At 36.9% G+C, this 26,501-nt stretch overlaps 1 protein-coding gene across 5 annotated transcripts in view; it reads right to left on the reverse strand.

The window, feature by feature from the left end:
• Positions 1-286: 286 nt before the first annotated feature.
• The window catches only part of ALCAM (activated leukocyte cell adhesion molecule), a 217,611-nt gene continuing 191,396 nt past the window's right edge, over positions 287-26,501 (reverse strand). For 4 of the 5 annotated variants that reach the window (XM_059687937.1, XM_059687936.1, XM_059687934.1 and 1 more), the window contains 2 exons: positions 4,558-4,674; positions 287-2,724 (listed from right to left, as the gene is read on the reverse strand). In XM_059687937.1, coding sequence (XP_059543920.1) covers positions 4,587-4,674 — 88 coding nt within the window. In that variant the 3' untranslated portion in view covers positions 287-2,724; positions 4,558-4,586. The remainder of the gene's footprint in view (positions 2,725-4,557; positions 4,675-26,501) is intronic. The other variant, XM_059687935.1, reaches the window with a different exon arrangement.

Genomic DNA, 26,501 nt, shown 5'->3' on the forward strand with positions numbered 1-26,501 from the left:
GGAGCATGTCCTCTTCATTATGTTCCTAGGACAACCACATGGGACACCCACAATAAGTATGATCCTATCTCTTAAGATAGAGACACATACATTATAGAACCAATTTTAGGTAAAATCTAGGACTGGTTCAGGTGGCAGAATAGGAAGGTGTAGACAATTCCATTTTGCTGAATTCCTTCTCCAGAGAGATGAAGAGTCACAATGAGTTTTCTACTGTTTAATAAAGACAACTATTTTCTATACACAAACATCCTAGTTTAGACAAGAGGCAGACAGCTGTGAGAGATATGTGAAGACATATTTCCGTTTTATTATCTTTTAGGCTTAGACGGGTGTGTTAATCCATTTCCACATACATTTGCTGTAATCAAAGATTGGAAGTGAAACTTGAACTGGCAAAACCTGTCTCCTGTTGCCGAAGAGCTAAACTGAAGAGACGCAGCTTCGGAAGTTGAGGATTGTGCACGATCTTCCTTCCCAGCCTCGCTGTGCACACCTCTGCCGTCACACACACAAGCTTTCCTGCTCATCCGGGCATGGATTCAATAGTTCTAATGTTGTCTCCCGTTTCCCGGTAAACTTTCTGCTTTCCGTCCAGAGCTCTGTGCTGTGCATGTTCTGCTCTCTAGGTTCCGACACCCGTTTTCGGACTCAGTTAACCACAGCAAATGAAAGCCAAGAAATAACGGTAGCATAACCCTCTTTTTCTATCGTCGCATTGCTTCTTTCTGCAAATATCCCCTAGGAGTTAGACTTTGAACCTTTGATCTCCCACACCAAAAGAAAAAGTATTTATATGAAAGTGACTTCATTTTAGTGTTCATGGTTTATTGTGGAAAGCAGGTGTTTAAAAATTTTAGAATTTCTTTAACAAAATTCTAAAGAAAAGAGAAAACAGAGAAATCACAGTATTTACAGAGAGATAACAGAATGGCTTTGCCATGCAGAACAAATAACTTTGGTTTTTCCCCTTTCACTTTGGTTTAAATATTGACCAAGATTCAATTTTTTTCTGCCAAATAAAACTTCAATAAATGAAAGTTTAGAGGCAAGATAACATGTTTGTCCCCCCTCCCGTAATATTTTACACAGCTTTGAGTCTAATAAGATATTTTATGTATTTAATTCATACCAATGCACTACAGGAAGCTTTTATTAAACTGAAATACTATTGCCCAGATAGTAAATGGTTTACAAATGTACAATAACATGTGTTTCTAAACAATGCAGAAGTGGCAAAATATTATTCCTAATATCCATCTTTAATTTATTTTTCATTGCCTTCATAATTTTTATTCCATCAATATAAAAAAACACACACCAGTTTTCCTCTTTCTCCCAAGAACACAGTTCTATACCTGGGAATCTGATGTTCATTTTCTTTTTCTACAAAGTTTTGTAAATCTTGGGACAAAATGGCTGTGCAGTGTTCTCCCAGAATCCAGGCTTCTGCTTGAAAGAGCAAAGTTTAAAAGTCTAGTCACAAGTAGCTACTGGCCCATATCCAGTCTACTTCAAAAAGTTTCCATTTATACTACCACCCTATAAAGTTCCTCAAGCATAAAACACGCTTATAAAGTTACAAATTTGAATGTAACTAAAGATACATAGACATTTTATTATTACACTTTTATGTACTGCTTGATAAATTATGTACCAGTTAAAAACACTAAATTATCTCAAGGTGCATTCAATATCTGTAGCATAGTTAACAAAAACACACACGAAAAAAATATATATTCTATATTCTGTGGAAAATAACACAGCTTTGATAATGACCACTGTTAAAAATCTCCAATTCTGACTGATATCTTTTTTAAAAGGAAATGTGTATAATTTTAAGGCAGTGGATAACCCAAAGGATTTAACACCAATTTTTAAATACAGCGATTTACATTCTGATCTATGAAAATGGAAATGTTATCCATGATTTTTCCAAACTGTCTCTCACACATTGTTTTTTTTTTTCCTTTCTTCTGACAGAAAATAATTTACTAGCAGATGTCTCTAAAGTGCTACCCAAATTCTGTAATGTTATTTTTTTTTCAGTATAGGCAAAATCGTCGGTTTGGGAGTACCGTTATTACGTATGTGCGTCCATATGCATGTGAGATTTCCTTCTGAGAGCCAGCTGGTGGTGCATACGCAGCATCAGCTCATCCAGGGCTTATCAATCTGACTCTCCGCCTCCCCCTCTCATGATAAAACCACAGTTTTGTAATTGGGCAATGTGTGTGTTCCCAGTCCTCACAAGCTGCCACCTTTGGGAGTTAGGGGCTTGTGAAAAAGTTTAGGGGCGTTACTGATAGCAATCAGAATCAGAAATGTACCTGCTCAGATTATCCATATAAACAATTGAAATAAAAACATTACATTATACATCAGATTAACAGCAACTCCCAGAACAAAGCTTACAGTGTATAAAAATAGCTACGTAAAAAATTTACATAAAAGGCAAACAAAAGGAAATCCTCAGTGCAGACATTTACAGAAAAAAAATCAAACCAAACACAACATATGACCTATCATCATGGCTACCAAAACTTGTTGTTATTGTTTGCAATTTCATTTTATTGTTTGACTTGAGATAATTCTCTAAGATCCTGTGACAGCTTGGTAAAATGAACTGCTTAATATTTGAACCATGAATTGCTGTCAATGTCTTTGTATATGTCTTAAATACAATCCACGTTCATGCTTCAATTGGCCTATATATTTTTTTCTCTGAAATAATGAAAAAAAAATAATTTAGTAAGTTACCATAGCAATCATTTCTTCACCATCAACAGATGCTTTGTACTAAAAGTGACAGGAATTACTTTATAGGAGACTTTCATAAAACTTCATTGTCCCTGAACCCATCTGTAATGCCAGGCATTGCTATGCCCCTTCTGCAAATAATTTTTTTGGAATAGCTGAGTGTCTTTATTTTTACAAAAATGGCTTAATTCATGTGAAGAGCATAAAGGTTTTCGGAAAAACATGTCATTCTGTCTAAAAAATTCACATATCCCTTCAAATCACACTCTTTTGTGGGCTTTGTCTTCATGCTCAATTTTCCTTTGAGGATTTACTCTATCCCATTTTGAAGATAACAGTAGGTAAAAATCTATGTTTATGAAAGATGGAGGAATGAACCCTAGAGAAGCAGAAAGAAAAAAAACACCACAGGTGGAAATGCTGCCTGCCTTGCTTCCAATGAAAGGCAAATAGGGGGAAAGAATCCAGCTCTTCTTTCTCTCAATCAGTTTGAGGTCCTATTTTTCAGATTTTAAAAGTGTCTTACTTAAATTATTCTATTTTTCTTTCCTGTGTGCATCCGCCCAATTATAATTCTTTCCCAGGCCCCATATCTTCTCTATGGGATTAATTTGGGTGACATGCTCAAATTGTGACTATGGCTTATGTATAATGATCCAAAGTTTTACTCTGGTTGTTGGGGATTTTAACCTCAGAGAGTCAGCAACAGTAACAGTTATTCTCACTCAAGGACACACAGAATAATGTGCCCAAATGACTTATCTTAAAAGAATCACACTCATATACATTACATATAAATATATGCAATACACATAACAAGTGTATATATATTATATGAATACTAGAGGCCTGGTGCATGAAATATGTGCACTAGAGGTGGGGGGGGCGCTTAGCCTGGCCTGCATCCTCTCACAGTCCGGGGCCCCTTGGAGGATGTCTGGGACCCCTCACTCCTCACCACCCGCCTGCTCGCTCCTCCTTACTGCTCGGCTCACTGCTCCTTAGTGCTGCTGCAGAGGCAGGAGAGGCTCCCACCACTGCGCTCGCCAGCCATAAGCCCAGCTTCTGGCTGAGTGGTGCTCCCCCTGTGGGAGCACACTGACCACCAGGGGGCAGCTCCTGCATTGAGTGTCTGCCCCCTGGTGGTCAGTACACATCATAACGACTTGTCATTCTGGTCGTTCTGCCATAACGGTCACTTAGGCTTTTATTATATAGATATATATGTGCATATACCGACACATATATGCATACACATTAGTATATAGTATACATACTATCTGCAGAAGTGTATGTGTATGTATACACAAACTTGTTGGTCTTTTAACTAACATGATTTGAGAGATGGCTGTATAAACACTCTGATACTTTTAATATCTTAAATTCTTGGATTAAAATTTTTATATTTAAATATTATTTTCATAATTGTTTTAAAAAATAATTTTAAATTAGTAGAATCAGCACTCATCCAACCAAAACACAGTTTATAAAATTAAGCTTCTTTGCACTCAACAAAATTTTTGACATTAGAATACAAAATGCTAATTAAATGTTAAAATCTCAAAATTGATTTTAATTATTCAGAGGATAATGATTATTTGTTTAGAGAATATGGAAATGGTTGAGATTTCATTCTTTTGAAGACATCTGAGTTACCAAAGTTTGCTTTTGAAAAGCTCTCTTCCTGTTTTAAAAGCCTCAATTTTGAAGCACCTTACTGTCAAGGCTTTCCCTTTCATCTCTTAGGGTGTTTCATTCTTTACTGGGAATTATTTCTATAAACCACACACAGCTCACTTACCTGGACAACAAGAAAAATTTCTCTCTTAGGCTTCTGTTTTGTGATTGTTTTCTTCTAACTTTTTATTTTCCTCCAGATTACCAAGGTCCTTGTTTACATGTTTTGATGCGGTCCTGTAAAGGAATTAATTAAACATTATTATATTGACACACACATTTTCCTTTTTGAAATTTAGGGTTCACATTAATGTATCTTTGAGAAGCACATGTTTTACCTCTAATACAGGCAAACCACTAGAATGAACAATTCCACATCTGTGAGCCTTGATTGGTAACAGGACCCATTCCAATGAAATGATTTTGACAGTTGGGTTGAATTAAATAAATGCTAAGAGAAATATAAATCTATTATTTTGAACACAGACTATACATACTTAGTTGCCTCATGGTTTTGGCTGGGTTTTCTCTCCACTTTCTGGAAAGTAATTATTATCACTTTTTAGTCAAAATTCTCATTCTGTGCAAATAGTTTCTGGCAAAAATTTTCTGAGGGAGTTTCCCTAGGGCCTTTCCCTTTTTAGCATCCCCTATTATGCATCCAGGTTGAGCCAATCCCCTATAGCTTTGTTTATGGATTTTATTTTATTGGATAAATCAAATGCAAGATTAGAAAGAGACTGAGATTTATGACAGAAGATTGGCAGCAGCAGAAGCTAAAGCAGCTCTACTGTGGTGGTTCTCAAATAGTGGTCCCAGATCAGCAACAGAATTATGAAAGCAGAAAATGCAGATGGGGCATACAATCTATGATAAGCAAGACCTAGTGGTTCTGCTGCAAGCTAAAGTTTGAGAACCACTTCCCTAGCGGTTGCCATGGTTACATAGAATTGACTAGGTCCTATCCTTTAAGCACTGAAACCAGGTTTTCTTAAACCTGCAGCTAAATTCTTTGGTTTTGTGACTACCCAGGAGAAATCATCACTGTATCTGTGTATCATTTCCTTCTTTCCTGTTTCCTTCCTTCCCTCCCTCCCTTTTTCTTTCCCTAACTCCCTCACTCCCTGTTTTAAGCACATCAGGGGAACCACAGTGATATGGTACTTCAAATTATTATTGCTATATAATTCCTAGTAATTCTTCTACATTTAAGATGTATCTCTTGGTTATGGAAGCTGGGGTAGAAAACTCCAATTTCCCTCAAAGTATTTCTATTCTTTAAATAAAATTTCTGGGCTCATTTGCTAAGAATCACAATTTTACCAGAAAAAGTGTTATAATGGTATATGACATTGGTCCAAGTGAGATAAAGACATACAGTTCATTCAAACTGAAACATTCATTATATTTAGTATAAATTTAATTTGTGATTTAAAAATCCTTAGTTTAGCTTAAATTACAGCCTTCTAAATCTATGCATAAAAGCAAGAGAGCAATCTTAAACTCTGTCAACATGATTAAGTTCTATATGTGATAGCGTTTTACGAGAAAGGTATTTAAAAATGTAAATGAGACCATGTTGTAAGTTTGAGTCTATATCTTGAGTTATATATCACATAAAAATCTTCATTCTTGTACTAAAATGGTACATCATACTAAATGACAACTTCTTTATCATATATATTTTCCAGGCAAATAAAAGAATAATCTGTATATAATTGTGTGTGTGTATATATACCATCTACATTATATATATATATATTATAGGCGATTTTAGGTCTATTCTCTTTTGCTAAAAAATTACTTAACTAATGCATAATAAAATCTTAGTAACCTCAACAGTAAAATATGAGGGGTGGTGATTTAGGATGCTCTCTAAGACCTATTTTAAGGCCTAGACTTTCTATAAACCTACAAATCCTTTAAGATTTGATTTGTTGAAGAGTTATATAGATATAAAATAATGTACCGATAATAAAAGTAAAATTCAATAAATTTTCAAAAATTTCATGCATGAATGCAACCTGTACCCAGCTCAAGAAACAGGATAATTGCAGACCCTGAAGTACAACATTATGTTCCTTCCACTCACTATTGCCTCCCAAAAGTTACCACAGTCCTGAGTTCTCACAGAACAGTTTTACCTGTCCTAGTAATGTGAATATAAATGGAATTATACCTCATGCATTCACTTTTTTCTTTTATTTAACCACAACCTAAGTTTGTGACATTCATATATAATATTGTATGTAGTGTAGGTTTTGATTCTCATGGCTGTATAGTTTGTCATTGGTTCAATAAATAATTTATTTATATATTTTACTAGGGTGGGCATTCTTGCTCTTTGTTCTTTCGGGATTTCACTTATACTTGTTAGATCTTTGTGTGTTGTCCCACATCTCTTATTTTCTTATGTGTCTTATCTATTATTTTTCCTTTCTGTGCTTCAATCTGGGTGATTTCCATTGATATGTATTCTAGCTTACTTCTCTTGTGTTCTGCTGTGGCCAATCTGTTTTTAATTTCATCCACCCAAGACTTACTTTTCAATATATATTTTCAGGTCTAAAGTGTCAATTTGATTTTAAAATATTTTAAAATACATTTAAATTCTCTATTCCATTAATCTCCAATGACCATATTTTTCTTCCACTTTCAAGATATTAGAGTTATTTAATATCCTTGTCTGTTAACTATAGTATCAAAATCATGCATGAATCTGCTTGTTTACCTTTTCTCTTGATTACTGATTGCATATTCTTGACTCTTTGCATATCTAGAGTATTTTGTATGACACCATGTATAAATGAACTGTAGAGATGGCAAATAATGTTGTTTTCCAAGAGATAAGGTCCCCCTTTCCTTTGTTAAGTAGGCAGGGTGAGGGGCTGATGACTCCAATTCAATCAGAGCTTAAGTTAGGCTGAGGCTCAGCTGCAGTTTTAGTAAGACCCAGTGTTCCTCTGGTTTGCCCTTTCCCCTAAGGCAGTGATGGCAAACCTTTTGAGCTCGGCCTGTCAGCATTTTGAAAAACCCTAACTTAACTCTGGTGCCATGTCACATATAGAAATATTTTGATATTTGCAACCATAGTAAAACAAAGACTTATATTTTTTGATATTTATTTTATATATTTAAATACCATTTAACAAAGAAAAATCAACCAAAAAAATGAGTTTGCATGTCACCTCTGACACGCGTGTCATAGGTTTGCCATCACTGTCTTAAGGCATGACCCTCCAAAGCTTCTGATTAAGATTCTGGCAAGTCCCACTATTTCCACCCCTTAAATACAGAGATCCATCTCTTTGGAGAGTTTTCATCCATATCTCCAGCCATCTATCTCATGATACTTCAAAATATGGGCACACTCTTTATTCTTCTCAATTTGAGTATAGCTTCTTGAAAGTAAGGATCATGTTTTACTTCTATTTACCCATAGCATATAATACACTGACTGAATATGGTAGGCAGCCAGAAGGTATCTGATAAACTGACCTCACTGTATATGTGTTTTTTCTTCACTATGATATTCTTAATAAAATTTTCTTTTCTCCAGCTGACTTTATTGTAAGACTATAGTATATAATACATGTAATACACAAAATATGCAATTGGTTGTTTATGTTTATATTTATTTCCTTTTACTGTTCCTTATATTAGTGTTCTACATACCCAGCTGCTGTTTTACAGACAAGTAAAATATAGAGAATACTACATAGAATGACAAAACTTGAGTGATGTCTTACTATAATCTTTTGAGATAAAATTGCACAAAATCATATGCATAAATATGTACCTTGATTATTCTAATAGAGTGTTATAAGTTAAGAGTCATTATTGTAATCTCAAGAACAACCATAATAAAAGAATACAAAGAGGTAGGGTTAAAAGACCAGTAGAGCAATAAAAATGCAATACTAAAACTTATTTGAGTACCTGAAAGCAGGAAAAGAGGAACATAGGACAACTAAGAGAACAAATAGGGAGGGGGTGGTCTTAATTATATTGATAATTAAGTCAAATGTAACTTGTCTAAAATAGCCAATTAAAAGTTAGAGATTGTCAGACTATACTATGTAAGCCAAGAAAATGCTCGCGAGCAGGGGTTAAATTATTTTTCTGAAAGGTCCAGATAGCAAATATTTTAGGCTTGCATGGTTATTGTTCCAACTCTTCAACTCTGGCAGTGTATTATGAAGCAACCAACAGTGGCTATGCTCCCATAAAACTTTATTTACAAAATTAGGCAGCAGCCTGGAGTCATAGTTTTATCAGCCTTACTGTATACGAGATATACTTTAAATATACATAAAGAGATAAATAATTGAAAATAAAAGGGTAGAAAAAGATAAACATGTAACCAGTAAGCTTATGGATGCCATGTGGCTATATTAATACCAGGCAATGTAAAATTCAACACAAGCAATATTGCAGTGATAATGAGAGACATTTCACAATTATAACAGGTTTAACACCTAAAAAAGTCATAACAACTACAAGTGTGTGTCCCTAATGAGAGAATAAAGCAAACACTGACAGTACTTGAGGGAAACATAGACAAGTACACAATCTCATTTAGAGACTTTAATGACCTTTTCTCAGTAGCTGATAGGATTAATGAATCAAAATTCACTATACATGATCTTAATAAAGTAGCTAGTACTGGGTGACTTGAGCACTGGAAATGTATACTTATATCCTTTATATGTAAAGTGATTTTGTATAATTGAAAAAAATTATAAAGATAATATTTTAACAAAGTATTATCTAACCTGACCCAACATACAGCTATAGAACACCATACCCACCAATAATCAAATCATTTTTTTCAAGGGCCAACATAGCATCTACCAGGGAATACTGCATGCCTGCATACCAGCTCAACCCCCCAACCATCCCCACAAACAAAACCCCACAAATAAATCTCAATGAATTTTAAAAGAGTATAAGCATACAGAGGAGGTTGTCTTAACAAAACAGAACTAAATGAGAAATGTTTAAAATTTAAGACAGTTCTAGTTACATGACTCCAGATAAGAAACCACAAAAGGAATTTAAAAATATTTTGAACTGAATAAATATGTAAATACAACATACTTGAATTTGTGGAATGTTGTTAACAGAGTGCTGAGATTAAATTAATAGTTTAAATGCTTGTGTTATAAAAGAAGAAAGGTTAACATCCATGATCTAAATTTTCCCTTTATGAAATCAGAGAAAAAAGAGCAATTTAAACTCTAAATAACTTGAAGAAAGAAAACAGTAATATAAGAGCAAAAGTAATTAAAATTGGAAATAAGCAATAGAAATAAAAACAATGCCAAGAGTTTTTAAAATATTAAGAAAATTAATAACTCCCTTAAAAAGACTAAGCAAGATAAAAGAACAAAATACAAAATAACAATATTAGAAAAAGAGTGTTATCACTACACAACCACAGGCAAAAAAAGGATAAGAGAATCCTATGTATAACTTTTCTTTTTGCAAAAATATCAAGAAGTTAAATGAAGAAAACATTTTTCTTGAAAAACCAAAATTTATACAAGAAGTAGCAACTTTATTTCTATTAACATATATGTTAATCCTCATCTGAGAATATTTATTTTTGCCATTGCTTATTTTTAGAGAGAGTGAAAGAGTGGGAGAGAGAGAGAGAGAAAGAGAGAGAGAGAGAGGGAGAGAGAGGGAGAGAGAGAGAGAGAGAGAGAGAGAGAGAGAGAGAGAGAAAGAGAAATATCAACTCTAGAGAGTGAGAAAAAAACATTGATTGGTTGCCTCCCCCATGAGCCCTGGGGCTAGGGATGGAACCTGCAATCCAGGTATGTGCCCTTGACCTGGACCACAACTTTTCAGGGCAGGAGCTGATGCTCTATCCACTGAGCACACTAGTTAGGGCCATTTATTATTTTTTTAAACAAGTTCTCATAAAGAAAGTTCTAGGCCCATGTGGTTTCACCATTAAAATATATGAAACTTTTAAGAAAGTAACACACTTTTTCAGTATAAAAGAGGATGGGACTCTTTCCAAGCCATTTCATGAAGCTCACATTATCCTAGCAACAAAACTTGATAGAGATATCACAAGAAAAGAAAATTACAGATCAATATTCCTCATGAATGCAGAGAGAAAAAATCCTTAATAAAATGTTGGCAAATTGTATCCATCAATATATAAAAATTATGACACATCATAAAGACTTGGATTTATTACGGGAATACAACACTAGCTTAGAACTCATAGTCAATCAATGAAATTTATCATTTTTTTAAGAATAAAAATGAGAATAAATGATTATTTGTAGAAATAACTGATATAAATGTAATGTAATATAGAAAGGGTGTTTGAGAAAATTCAACAGTGATTTATGATAAAAACTCTTAGCAATCTAGGAATAGGAATACTGAAAATTTCTTTAACCTGTTAAGGACATTGGGTAGTAAAGAATTTGGCCTTGCTCAAAAAGCAGTCTGGCCTTTGTCCTTAGTTCCTGGGAGATAACCTCTAAATAGTTAGAATTTTCTGAGTGATAGGAGTCACCTTATTCATGGTGAGCCTCTTAGGTCACACCTGATAGTTTATGCTGAGGAAATGCCCCAGTAAGGGCCATCAACGCCCACTAGTCTTAGGGTGTAGGGTGGCCCCAGCTCAGAGAACAACTATAAGCATTTGGGTGGCTTTGGCCATGGGATATCAGCCTGACTCTGGGAAAGTAAAAGGCTGGAGACTGAGTTCATCCACGTGGACAATTAATCAATCAAGCCTACATAATAAAGCCCCAATACAAATTCTGGACACTAAAGCTTGGTAAGCTTCTCAGATTGGCAAAATCCATACTTTTGGAACACATCTATATCAGTAAAGTAACACATCTCTGAGTACAAAGGATACATCCCATATGGAAACTTCCCAGACTCTACCCTATACTTTTCTTCCCTTGGTCAATTTTGGTTAATCCTTTAATTATAATAAACCTACGAGTATAATAGGTTTCAGTGAGTTCTGTATTTCTAGAAAATTACCAAACCTGAAGATGGTTTTGGGAAACCCATCAAACTTGAGTTGAGGTCAGAAATGAGGGCAATCTTAAATGGATTCTTCCCTCTAACTTTGTGTTTGTACCCTAAATCCTTGCAGTTGGGGTCAGAAATCTTGAACAGACTTGGCAATTTGGAGGACTGTGTCCTCAACCTTACAGTTTGACTAACTCTGGGTAGGCACATATGAAAAACATACAGTTAACATCATCCTGGGAAATACTGAATAATTCCTTCTGTATGATCGGGAACATGTAAAGATGTCTGCTGTCACTCTAGTCCAGCCGTGGGCAAACTAAGGCCCGCGGGCCGGATCCGGCCCATTCGGCTGTTCTATCCGGCCCGCGGAGCCAAAAGAGCGGAGGGTTCTCTTGCTCTCCCCTCCGTTCCTTCACCAGCAGCAGTGTTAACATGTATTAGTTCACACAAACACTCCATCCATGCGTTTGTTCAGGCCCTCTGGTCCAGTTTAAGAACCCATTGTGGCCCTCGAGTCAAAAAGTTTGCCCACCCCTGCTTTGGCTCAGCAGATTCGATTCCCATCAAGGGCACATGCCCGGGTTGCAGGCTCAATCCCCAAAAGGGGGCGTGCAAGAGGCAGCTGATCAATGATTCTCTCTCATTATTGATGTTTCTATCTCCCTCTCCCTCTCTCTTTCTCTCTGAAATAAATAAAAATATATTAAAAAATAAAGATGTCTGCCATCAACATTCTATTCAACATTGTATTAGAGCTCTCTATGAGTGCAAGAAAAATAAAAGACATATAGAATAGAAGAGAAAAAGTAAAATTACCTCTATTGGCAGATGATCGTTTTGATAGAAATCTTAAGGAACCCACAAAACAACTAATAAAACTAACAAATGAAATTAGGAAGATATTAATCATGGGGGAAGGCAGGAGGGGTGGAGGGGGTGAATGGGGAAAAAAGGGAGACATCTGTAATACTTTCAACAATAAAGGTAAATTTATAACATATATTAATCATAATACCATATATTACTATAAAGTGGAAAATAAAAATTATAAAATGCTTGCATTTATAATATCTGCAAAATACATAAAACCATGAATTTTATAAGATTTCCAATATCTGCATTAAAATTTATAAAATATTGCTAAGAAAAAATTGAAAAAATTATATGGAGATATGTATGATATTCATGGATTGAGAAACTAAATATATATTTTTAAAATATGCTTTATTGATTCTTTTAGAGAGAGAGAGATGAAAGGAGAGAGAGAGAGAAACATCAACGAGAGAGAAACATTGATCACCAGACTCCTGTATGCATCCCGACTGAGAATGGAACTAGCAACCTCTTGGTGCATGGAATGGCACTCAACTAACTGAGCCACACTGGCCAGGGCAGGAAACTAAATTTTTTAAAAAAATATGTTTTGATTTATTTCAGAGAGAGGAAGGGAAAGGGAGAGAGGGATAGAAACATTAATGATAAGACAATTACTGATTGGCTGCTACTTGCACGCCCCCTACTGGGGATAGAGCCTGCAACCAGGACTTGTTCCCAGATCACTCAACCACTGGGCCACCCTGTCCAGGCTGGAAACTAAATATTTTTAAGATATAAAATCTATCCAAATATACCTATAAATCTAAAGCAGCCACAATCCCTAAAGTTTTATAAATTTTTTGGTAGAAATTAACAAGTTGCTAAATTTTATATGGAAGTACACAGAAATAAAATTGTTAACATAAACAGAATATCAAAGTTGAAGGGCTCACATTATTATCATTATTATGTGCCAAGGTGAAAAGAAAGTCTTTATAGTAAGTGGTGCTGGAATGACTGGTTAAATATATATAACTAAAGCAACAAACAAACAAATACACCACCTTTACCTTATACCATACACAAAATCTTATATGTATCATGTCCTTAATGTAAAAGTTAAAACTATAAAATTTCTCAGAAAAGACATAGAAAAAATATATTTACTATTTTGGGAAAAGCAAAGATTTTGTAGAGTGGACACGGAAAGCACTAAACATTATATGAAAAAATTGAGAAGTTTTTTAATCAAAATGAAAAACTTCTGTTCAACAAAAACAGCATTAATATAAGGAAAAATCCAGCCATGAACTAGGACAAACTATTCAAAATTTAATTATGACAAAAGACTTTTGTGGAATATGCAAATAATTCTGACAACTCAATCATAAAAGGACAAATTCCAATGAAGTTTTTGGCAAATGATTTAAATATTTGCTGCACAAAATAAGATGACCAATAAGCACATAGACTTTAAAATCATTAGGTCTCAAGGAAATGTGAGTTAAAACCAAAATTAGATATCATGCCATCCTTCCTAGAATGAGAGAAATTAAACTGAATGACAACCCCAAATTCAAGTGAGGATGTGAAAGAACTGAAACTCTCATATACTGCTGGTGGGAATCGCAGAAAGGACAAATACTTTGGAAAGCTGTCTGGCAATTTCTCATGAACAAATATCTACCCTATGACCTAAAAATTCCATTTCTAGATATTTACCCAAGAGAATAAAAACATGTATATGCCCACCAAAACATTTGTTTGAGAATGTTGATTTTAGCCATATTTTTAATAATACCCTGAATAGAAACTATGCAAATGTCCATAAACAAGAGAATGGATTAAAATAATGTGAGATATCCTAATAATGGAACACTACTCAGCAATTAAAATAAGATTATTAATACATTTATCTCAGCAACATTATGTTAAATGAAAGAAGTCAGACAGGAAGGTGTACATAATGTATAATTCCATTTATATGAGGTTTAAGATTAGTCAAATCTTGGTGATAAAAGTCACACAGTGTCTACCTTTGAGAATAGGGCTGGTGGGTCAGATAGGAAGGGAGTTCAAGAGAACTAGCTGGGGTGGTGGAATGTTCTATATCATGATTTGAAGTAATGGTTACAAAGGTATATACATTTATCCAATAAGATGTAACTGTACATTCAATGTAAGCAAATGTTACCTTCATACTATAAAAACATACAGGGGTAGGCAAATGTAGGGTTACAGTTATTCTTATGGAAAATAATACAATCTACACTAATAAAAGAGAAAAATGGTAATTGGCGTACGACGCTACCCTTTTCATTGGCTAATCAGGGCTATATGCAAATTAACTGCCAACAATACGGCGGTTAATTTGCATATGTAGGCACAATGCAGGGAGGGGAAAGGGAAAGCAGGAAGAAGCCCCCTGCCACTGACAGTGATCGGAAACCCAGGGGGGAGCTAAGAGCTGCCCCCCAGCCATGATCAGAGAATCAGGCGCCTTTGCCACCCTGGCCAGTGATAGCAGGAAGTAGGGGTGGAGACAGCGATGGGAGCTGGGCACAGTCGAAGCTGGCAGTCCCGGGAGCTAGGGGTCCCTTGCCTGGGCCTAAAGCGGAGCCCACGATCGCAGGGCCGCTGCAGCTGCGGGTCCCCGCTGCCTGGGCTGGACTCCTAGGCCAGAGGCGTTAGGCCTGGGCAGGGGCAGAGCGGGAGATCGCAGGGAGCTGGGAGTCCCCTGCCCAGGCCTAATGCCTTGGCCAGAGGCGTTAGGCCTGGGCAGGGGCGGAGCCTGCAACCACGGGGAACTGGGGGTCCCCTGCCCAGGCCTGACACCTCTGCCGGAGGCCTCAGGCCTGGTCAAGGGGCCGATCCGGTGATTGGTGATCGGAGGGTGATGAGGGTCAACTCCTCTGGCCGAGGCATCAGGCCTGGGTGGGGGGCGGAGCAGGGGATTAGGGGGATATGATGGTTCCCTTGCCCAGGCCTGAAGCCTGGGTCAGAGGCGTCAGGCTTGGGCGGGGGGTGGAGCAAGCGATCAGAGGGAGATGGGGGTCCCCTGCCCAGGCATGATTCCTGGGCCAGAGGCCTCAGGCCTGGGCGGGGGTCAGAGCCAGTGATCTGGGAGAGATGGGGGTCCCCTGTCCAAGCCTGACACCTCTGGCAGAGGCGTCAGGCCTGGGCAAGGGGCCGATCAGGCAATCGGAGGGTGATGGGGGTCTACGCCTCTGGCCGAGGCATCAGGCCTGGGCAAGGGGCAGAGCCAGCAATCGGAGGGGTCTGGGGGTCCCCTGCCCAGGCCTGACGCCTGGGCCAGAGGCATCAGGCCTGGGCTGGGGGCAGAACCAGTGATGGGGGGAAATGAGGGTCCCCTGCCCAGGCCTGATGCCTCTGTCAGAGGCGTCAGGCCTGGGCAAGGGGCCGATCCTGCGATTGGAGGGTGATGGGGGTCAATGCCTGAGGGCTCCCAGTATGTGAAAGGGTGCAGGCAGGGCTGAGGGACACTCTCCCCCCCACCCAGTGCACGAATTTCGTGCACCAGGCCCCTAGTAATTAATAAATAATAATACAAGAATAAAATGTTTCTCATACTCACAATTGTAAACCTACTTTTGCCCCACCCTGTTGTGAGAAAAACGAAAGCATGATCCCTTTGGTCAGAGATTGAAAGAACCAGGCAAACAATGTAATCCATTCCCATTTTATTTACTTTCTAGGTGGATTTGTTTAGGGATGGATAGTAGTTTCTGTTATTTCATCAAGCTGTACCAAATAGAAGGGGATATAAAAAAAAAATGGTATTGAGGAGAATTCTTCCTAGGGAAGTTGTGGTATTCAGGGCAAATCACATATCTTTCAGTATATCTGTACTGTGAAAACTATCACTGCTCACAATCAGAAATTACAAAATGGATAAGAGAAACATGAAACATTTGTAAAATATGAGTTGGTTAACTTCAAACTAATTATATTTTTTATTTTAAAGTTTATAAAACAAACAAAAAAAATGGAATGGTAAATGAAAAACAAAACTCTCCCTTCTTTTCTTAATCTCATCTCCAAAAACAGTAACTACTAAACTGACACTCTGGTAATGCCTTCATGTGCCAGGCACTGTTCTAAGTGCTGCATAGATATTAAATTATTGTAGCCATAGGAAATCTCTATTTTACATTGAGACTAATAAACTTGGTTGTGGTCACATAGCTTCTAAGTAGCAAAGGCAGGATTCAAACTCCAACAGTCTGGCTCCAGTATCCATGTACCAAGTTACAGATATGCTAAGTGAAATGTACTAAGTAGAAATGAAAATAATGTTGCTGGTGTGGGAATAGGTATTCATTGAGTATATGTATATACTATTTATTTATATGTGTTTTATTATAAACTAGAGGCCCGGTGCATGAATTCGTGTACCAGTGGGGTCCCTCGGCCTGGCCTATGGGATTGGGCCGAAATGGCTCTCCGACATCCCCTGAGGGGTCCAGGATTGCCAGAGGGCACAGGCCAGGCCTAGGGAACCCACCAGTGCATGATCAGGGCCAGGGAGGGATGTGGGAAGTTGGCCAGCCTAGGAGGGACCGCAGGAGGGCTCCAGGGCATGTCCGGACTGTCTCGCTCAGTCCCGATCAGCCAGACCCCAGCAGCAAGCTAACCTACCAGTCAGAGCGTCTGCCCCCCGGTGATCAGTGCACTGGTCGACTGGCCAACTGTCTGCCCTCTGGTGGTCAGTGTACGTCATAGCAAGCTGTTGAGTGGCCTTAGCATATCATTAGCATATATTATGCTTTGATTGGTTGAACGGCCTACTGGACAACCAGACACTTAGCATATTAGGCTTTTATAATATAGGATTTCTTTATTTTTTGTTACTGAGAATCCACTCTCCCTAGCAGAGAAAAACCTTTAAAAATTATTCTGATTACTTTTGGCTTGGCTTTGAGATTGCTGTGGCAAAAATCAATATAATTTTATGGATGTATCCTTTTGTAAAAATTCAGAGATTTGAAAGAATTATAGAGGTTAAAAATCCATCTATGACTGGAAGAGAACAAACACTTATTTATATCATTCCCTTCAGCAAAATATTTTCAGTCAATTGATTTGAGGGACGCAGTTAGGCATTTATAAAGAATGAGTGCTTGAGTAAAAGATACTAATTATATGATTATTTGTCTTAAACTTTCTTCATCAGTTGACTTTTTGTAACTTAATACGGGAGAAATTTTAAATCATAGAATCCCAACAAATTAACATTAGGAGTAGCCCTAGAGGTGACCCTCTAGTCTAATCCACGAGGCAGAGAGAAGAGGCCAGTGGGCCTGGGTTCTCACCCTCCTGTGTCAAGTCTGAGCTGAAAGACCTTGGACAAGTCCCTCCTCTAAAGCATGCCTGCTCATCTGTAAGGGGGGGAAACAACAGGACCTATGCACAGGGCTACTGTGAGGGTAAGTGTGACATATAAGCGAGACCCCAGCAGGTGACAGGGCCTCGCCAAATTGAAGGTGAGTCATGGAGCTAGTCCTAAGGCCGTTAGCTATGAAGTCGCAGAAGGGAGTTAAACCTGGTCTGAATGCTTCATCTGTGTTATTTCCATAACTGAAGAGCCTATGAAGGGTTTAAGTTACTTTAAAATAATTTTTTTAGAAGATTAGTTAGCTTTTTTGAGAGATTTCCCTCAATAATATAAAGTTATTTCGAGATCTCCTTCAAAGAAGGTAGCGGATTAATCTGGTGGCATCTCCTAAATTTGCTTCAGTTGTTGCCAAGAGACTAGACATTAAGTGTTCTTACCACAATGTGAAATGATAATTATTTGCCCTGATGGAGGTGTTAGCTAATGCTACAGTGGTAATCATATTTCAATATATAAATGTATCAAATCAATACATTTTGTAAACCTTAACCTTACTCAGTGTTATATGTCAATTACAGTCCAATTAAAATATTATTTAGTGGGGGATGGAGGAAGCAGCAAAAGTGAATAGCATGGGAGTGGTGGGTATAGCTAATACATCACAATCTTGCAATGTGCTATCATTTGAAAAGATACAGGAACTGTTATAATAGAATTATGTATCTGAAAAACAAAAAGAATCCCATTTAAAATAATTCATACATGAAAGAGCTCATAAGATTGTAGGTTTTCCAAATGCAGGCATATGTACAACAAATTTGAAAACTCAGAGGCAGCATGAGAAGTCATTAATACTTTCTAGTTTGAGAAGCATTTTCTGTGATGTTTAACTTATAGTATTCCTGGGACACACCATAGTAGGGCCATGGGACTGCAGGTATTTAAGACTTGGGACCCTGGCCCTGTAGAATTGGCACTTCCAGCAAGCTGGCTACTGACATCTGTACAAGTAATTAGAATCGCATCCAAGAGAACAGTTCTTTACCCTCTTCCCTGGTCACAGCTGTCAGCAGACTGAGTTTCCTTTTGGCCCAGGATTAATTAGTTAAAGGAGAGGAGGGCTCTAATCCCTGCATCCCAGGAGGACAGTTTCTGCCAGCAATTTCTGGGTTTAAAGAAGGAAGTGAAGAATAAATAGTTGGTCTTATTTCAACTTTCAAGTTTATGTCCTTAGAATTTCCAAGAGTCTCCAAAGAAACTCTCCATTTAAATAGGGAATCCTTTTATCCTCAGTAAGAAATAGAAAATGGCCTTTTCATCTAGCAAATATGGGGACCATCCATTTAAAAGATGAGGAGGCCAACACAAACATAACCACACTGAATATGCATAAAAACAGGATGCCACCTGCATGCATTCTGCATCATGGCTTGAGGTGCATTCTTAAGGTGCTACTGTTGGGTCGGCACATAGCCTGGCCCATGGCAAGTGCTCAGGGAACAGGACTTCCCTTTACCGTTGAAAAAAAATAATTAAAATAAACATTTGAAATAAAACACAAAAATCCAAATGTGTGTGTGTATGTATGTGTGTATATATAAATATTTATATACAGATCAAAGAAATTAAAAAAAAACTTGAAAACATTCTATTTTGATACAAGCTGATACAAGCCCTTTCATCTGGAAATATTTCAGATCACATGTAGTAGGGGAGGGGACAACCATGGTTGGTTCTGCCCTTTAAGTGGCCAATGACCTTGTGACTCTGGTACTTTCATGTGATCTTATTTTCCCTCTAGTTTACACTATTATTTGTGGATCGATAGAATAATGAGGAATTTCCTTTCTTCCTTCTGGCTTCTGTCAGACCATGGCTAGGGCAGCAGAAGGAAGCCCAAACTTGGATTAGCCCCTCTTCTCACATAGGGAGAGAGACCACGTCAGCCCTGAGAGCTTTAGAACTCACCCTCCATCCCAAATACTATATTAAATGCCAGCAGGACATCAAAGTCAGGTATGCAACTTTAATTCCAAAGATGTCCTGGGGAGGCACCAAAATATATTTGAAAATATATGGGATATGGAATATGCTTGGTCAGGTTAATCTCACTGAGCTTACTATGAAATAGGATTAGTTGTATTCCCCTCATTAAATTGTTGAGGATTCAAGTAAAAGAACAAAAACAAGAAAAAAGAAAAAAAGAGTAGTAGGTGCTTATGTAGTGATAAATGAGGAAGGATTTAAAATGTGTTATAAATGGTACCCCGGCACTATCTTTTCAATTTATTCAGTAGGGAGCCAATCTTCCCTCATCAGAGTGAGTATTGATTGGAAATAGAATTCAGCTAAAATAAACTTTCCTGTGAGATCCTAATTCCATAAATCAAGAAATACTAATGAGAAGGGTTTTAGAAAGGTTTAATATAACATTGTTCCTTAACATTTCAGTGTTATAGGCAAGTCCTCTTTAGTCCTTCACCAATTTAGAACTGTCCTTTTTTTTTTTCCTGAGACAGTAGTGGAATAAAATAGCATTATATAAGGGCAGAACTAACAGAACATATTTGTAATTTTCAGATTTCCAGATTATCTATACATTACACACTAATTTTCATGAAAATAGTCATGAATTCCAGAGTTGCAAAAGATAAATCTCTCGCTAAGTTTCTAATACTCAGACAATGTGCATTTTGAGATTACAAATATCTGGTAAATGCTTACTCCCAGTTTACTGATAAGAAGTATGGTGGTCAGGGGTCTCTTAAATGCAACAAACATGAAAGTTATGGTTTTAATAAACCTCTGGACAAGTTTGTGGCTACATCATGCTGCCTTTTCCCCTTTATCTTTGGCTCTTTTAATTTTTCATTAGTTCTTGTACTATAAACTATGTAGGAGAGGATTTGGAACTCAAATAGTCACATTAGATTCCTGCAGAGCTAAAAGCAATGTTTGGAGGACAGGATGAAGAGAAAAGGAGTAAATAACTTAAAAATTATTAAATTATCTCTAGATCTTCTATGTTCTCCAACCTGTTAAACAACTAGACATGGTGTGGGCTTAGTCAAATAAAGGCTCTTTGCCTGGAACTGTTAGTTAAAACCCTACACATAAGGGAAATATCCATTCTCATTACTAAAAAAAATATCCTAGTAAAAAAAGGTTCCAGTGAGAAGTTATATGAATCAAAATAGCAGAGGAAGCATGAGTTCTTACTCTGCTATGAATATAGCATTTTGAAATGCTAAGCACCATGCTAAGCACTTCTTGCTGCAGGTCTCCATACTAAAAATGGATATAAAAATATATAGCTCATAATAATGGAATGGGGAGTGCATGTTAGCTGGGTAGCCACTAGGTATGTTAACAAATATACTCTTAAATTCTACTTGGGTATAAAAGATTTGTTTTTCTCATCTCTCTCAAGTGAGTTTTTAAATTGCCAATACAAAAAACTTCCCCAAATGTTTCTCGAACTTCTCCAATGGGCAACCTGTGTCATTGAGGCTTTTAAATAAAATATTTGACTCATAATTTAATTGTTGCTCAAAGCTATTTGCAACAATAAGTGACTCTAAACTTACTGATGATATTATTTTGTAGGATGGTAAACAAGACTATATATTTTTAGGTGTCTGAGGGAAAGTCTGGACCATATCTTTATTAAAAATTTATCACATGTATGTAAAATGGTGAGGAATTAGCTACAGGTAAAAATGAAACCCTTACAATAATTTGTAAAGTTTAAGAAATGATCTAGAAGAGGAAAAAGAAAGAGAATATAGTAAAGCCAAAAATGGACTTAGCAATTCTGAACTTGAAGGTTCTTATTATAAATATGAACATTAGACAAAGGGATTAACAATAATTCATATTGTCAAAGGGCTGCCTTATCTCAGAGAGCACCAGCAAGGAATAACATGCTAACAATAATCAGGAAAGCAAAGCACTTAGCAAACTTGAGGAGTGCCACAAATTCATTAGGAAAACACTTTGATTCTTGGGATAATAAATGAAATTTATTATCAATAATATTAACTCTTGAAAAGTAGGAACAGTTTTCAATTAAGTAACAGGTATTTGAATGAAAGTTCAAGTCTGATGGTAAAAAAATATACTTAATTTAATAAGATACTTTATTTTTATTATTTTTTAATATAAATTCTTTATTGTATAAAGTATTACATATGTCTCCTTTTCCCTGTTGACCTCTCTTCGGACACTCCCACTCCTCAGCACAAGCCCTCACCCCCCTGCTGTCTGTGTCCTTTGATTATGCTTATATGCATGCATACAAGTCCTTTGGTTGATCTCTTACCTGCCCCACCCCCCTTCCCCTGCCTTCCCTCTGAGGTTGGATGGTCTGTTCGGTGCTTCTATGTCTCTGGATCTATTTTTGTTCATCAGTTTATGTTGTTCATTATATTCCACAAAGGAGTGAGATCATGTGATATTTATCTTTCTCCAACTGGCTTATTTCACTTAGCATAATGCTCTCCAGGCCCACCCATGCTGTTGCAAATGGTAAGAATTCCTTCCTTTTTTATAGCAGAATAGTATTCCATCGTGTAGATGTACCACCGTTTTTTAATCCACTCATCTGCTGATGGGCACTCAGGTTGTTTCCAAATCTTAGCTATGGTAAATTGTGCTGCTATGAACATAGGGGTGCATATATCCTTTCTGATTGGTGTTTCTGGTTTCTTGGGATATATTCCTAGAAGTGGAATTACTCAGTCAAATGGAAAATCCATTTTTAATTTTTTGAGGAAACTCCATATTGTTTTGCACAGTGGCTGCACCAGTCTGCATTCCTACCAGCAGTGCAAAAGGGTTCCTTTTTCTCTGCATCCTCACCAGCATTTGTTGTTTGTTGATAGCCATTCTGACAAGTGTAAGATGGTACTGCATTGTTGTTTTGATTTACATCTCTCAGATGATTAGTGACTTTGAGCATGTTTTCATGTCTCCTGGCCTTCTGTATGTCCTCTTTCGAAAAGTGTCCAATTAGGTCCTTTGCCCATTTTTTGATTGGATTGTTTTATCTTCCTTTTGTTAAGTTGTATGCATTCCCTATAAATTTTGGAGATTAAACCCTTGTTGGACATAATATTGGCAAATATGTTCTCCCATGCAGTGGGCTTTCTTGTTGTTTTGTTGATGGTTTCTTTTGCTGTGCAGAAACTTTTTATTTTGATGTAGTCCCATTTGTTTATTTTCTCCTTAGTTTCCATTGTCCTAGGAACTGTATCAGTAAAGATATCGCTACGATATATGTCTGCTATTTTGCTGCCTATGGATTCTTCTAGGGTTTTTATCATTTCCCGTCTTATGTTTAAGTCCTTTATCCATTTTGAATTTATTTTTTGTGTATGGTATAAGTTGGTACTCTAGTTTCATTTTTTGCATATATCTGTCCAATTTTCCCAACACCATTTATTGAAGAGACTATCTTGGCTCCATTGTATGCTCTTGCCTCCTTTGTCAAATATTAACTGAGCATAATGGCTTGGGTTGATTTCTGGAGTCTCTGTTCTTTTCCATTGGTCTGTATGTTTGTTCTTGTGCCAGTACCAGGCAGTTTTGAGAACAGTGGCTTTGTAATATAGCTTGATATCTTGTATTGTGATCCCTCCAACTTTGTTTTTCTTTCTCAAGACTGCTGTGGCTATTCAGGTCTTTTTAAAATTGCATATGAAATTTTGGAGAGTTTGTTGTAGGTCTTTGAAATAAGCTGTTAGTATTTTAGTGGGGATTGCATTGAATCCATAGATTGCTTTGGGTAGTATGGACATTTTAATGATGTTGATACTACCAACCCACGAACACGATATGTTCTTCCATCTCTTTATGTCTTCCTCTATCTCTGTTTTTTCAATGTCCTGTAGTTTTCTGAGTACAGGTGTTTTTGTATTTTTTTTTTTTACCTCCTTAGTTAAGTTTATTCCTAGGTATCTTAATATTTTTGGTGCAATGGTAAATGGGCTTATTTTTTTAGTTTTGCTTTCTGTGAGTTCATTATTGGTTTATAAAAAGGCCACAGATTTCTAGATGTTAATTTTGTATCCTGCTACATTGCAGAATTCATTTATTAGGTCTAGTAGTTTTTTGATGGAGTCTTCGGGGTTTTCTATGTACAGTATCATGTCATCTGCGAATAATGACAGTTTTACTTCTTCTTTTCCAATTTGGATGCCTTTTATTTCTTCTTCTTGTCTGATAGATATAGCTAGCAGTTCCAGTACTATGTTGAACAGGAGTGGTGAGAATGGGAATCCTTGTCTTGTTCCTGTTCTTAGGGGAAATGAGTTTAGTTTTTGCCCATTGAGTATGATGTTGACTGTAGGTTTGTCATATAAGGTTTTTATTATGTTGAGGTATGATCCTTCTATTACCACTTTGTTGAGGGTTTTTACCAGGAAAAGGTGTTGGATTTTGTCAAATGCATTGTCTGCATCAATTGATATGATGCATCTATGTTCATCATGGATATCCTATATAATAAAAGGGTAACATGCCAATCGACCAAATGGCAGAATGACCGGTTGCTATGACGTGCACTGACCACCAGGGGTCAGATGTCCAATGCGGGAGTTGCCCCACAGGGGGAGAGCTGCTCAGCCAGAAGGCGGCTGATGACTGGTGAGCACAGTGGCGGTGGCATGAGCCTTTCCACGGGGAGCCAGACTAAGCTGTCAGTCAGACATCCCCTGAGGGCCCCTGGACTGCGAAAGTGCACAGGTCAGGCTGAGGGACCCTTCCCCTCACCCCCTAGTGCATGAATGTCATGCACCAGGCCTCTAGTTGGCCTCTAATTCTCTTTCTTTGTAGTGTCTATATCTGGTTTTGTGATTAGGGTAATGCTGGCTTCATAGAAAGAGCTTGGAAGTTTTCCTTCCTCTTGAATTTTTTGGAATAATCTGAGGATAGGTTTTAGTTCTTCTGTGAATGTTTGGTAAAACTCCTCTAAGGACCGGGTATTTTGTTAAAAACAGTTTTTTGATTACTGTTTCAATATCATCAGTGGTTATCGGCCTATTCATGTTTTTTGATTCTTCCTGATCGAGTTTGGGAGCTTGTATTTTTCTAAGAATATGTCCATTTCTTCTAGGTTGTCCAGTTTGTTGGAGTAGAGTTGTTCATAGTATTTCTTTTATAATCCTTTGTGTATCTATGGGGTCAGTAGTTACTTCACCTCTTTCATTTCTGATTTTGTTTATTTTGATCCTCTTTCTTGGTGAACCTGGCTAGAGGTTCATCAATCTTCTTTATCCTTTCAAAGAACCAGCTCTTGATTTTATTGATCTTTTGTATTGTTATTTTTGTGTGTGTGTTTTTTCTTTTTCTTTTTTTGTCTCTTGTCATTTGTTTTCACTCTGATGTTTATTATTTCCTTCCTTCTGCTTACTCTGGGCTTTTCTTGTTGCTCTCTTTCTAATTCTTTAAGTTGTTGGGTTAGATAATTTATTACCATTTTTTTTGAAGTATGCCTATAGGGCTATGAACTTCCATCTCAGGACTGCTTTCACTGTGTCCCAGAGATTTGGAATTGTTGTGTTTTCATTGTCATTTGTTTCCAAGATACTTTTTGTTGATTATGTGATTTTTGTATCTCAATTTGTTTATGTGATGTATAACGTTTATTAATTTGTGGATATTGTACCAGCCTTCCATCCCTGGGATAAATCCCACTTGGTCATGGTGTATGATCTTTCTAATGTAATGCTGGATCTGATTTGCTAGAATTTTGTTGAGGATTTTAACATCTATGTTCATTAGTGATATTGAATTTATTCTTTGTAGTTCTCTTTCTTTGTAGTGTTTTTATCTGGTTTTGGAATTAGGATAATGCTTTAATAAGATACTGTAAAGGAAATTCAGGAAGGTGTAACCATTAGCCTATTGATACTATAAAGGCAAGTGTCCATTTACTTATCCATGATGTTAATTTTAGGTTACCATCTGGTAATAACTAATGTAGTAACAACCTAACTGCCCACATAAATTTCTTCTATTCATAGAAAAATGGTATCTGATGAAATACCGGGAATTAGAATAGGGAGATTAAGGATGTTGGGGATAGTTCAAGAATTTAACAGTCATTTGATCATAATTTAGAGTACAACTGCTCATTTTTCAGCTCAATTTCTGAATATACGGAAATTTTATTTTCATTCTTTTAGGAAATAAAATTACTTTGGAGTATGTCAGAAATCCTAAGAAAATTAAATAGAAAACCCTAGAGCCCAAGCTGCTAGATTTGTGCATTTCTTATTGTCTGTTATAGATTTTGATCATTAGGAAACATATAAATAGATAGTGAATTTCTATAAGATAGATATTGCCTCTGGGAAACTCTTTGCATTTCCTTTCACTTTCATGGGACAGGCAGGGAAACTTCCTAAATTTTCCACAGAAACCATGGACACAAGCCCACATGAAGTAGTTGTAGGCAAAATGTTCACTGAGAAAAGGAACACGTGTTACCATGTGATGGTGGGGACTGACCAAGATTGAGGAGTGAAGTCCCAAGATCAGAAATGACTGTACCCCAATGTGAATGTGCACATATACATCAAATTCAACATACAATAGGAAAATGGTTCTGCCTTACATGACCAAACAAGAGAAAAAGTAAGGCACAGTGAGAGGTAGTAAGGCCTGGTGGTTCTAAAACAACACAAAGATTCTAAAACATCACTGCCTTAAACACAATTCTGTCCCTTATCAACTGTTCAAGTCATTTAACCATTACCTGCATTAGATTTTTTAAAATGTAAAATCTCTACATGTAAAACCCTAACATGCAAATAGACCAAATAGCAGAACAACTGAACCAGTCACTATGACGTGTGCTGACCACCAGGGGGCA

The sequence above is a fragment of the Myotis daubentonii genome, chromosome 3 (assembly GCF_963259705.1).
Source record: "Myotis daubentonii chromosome 3, mMyoDau2.1, whole genome shotgun sequence".
NCBI lineage: Eukaryota > Metazoa > Chordata > Mammalia > Chiroptera > Vespertilionidae > Myotis > Myotis daubentonii.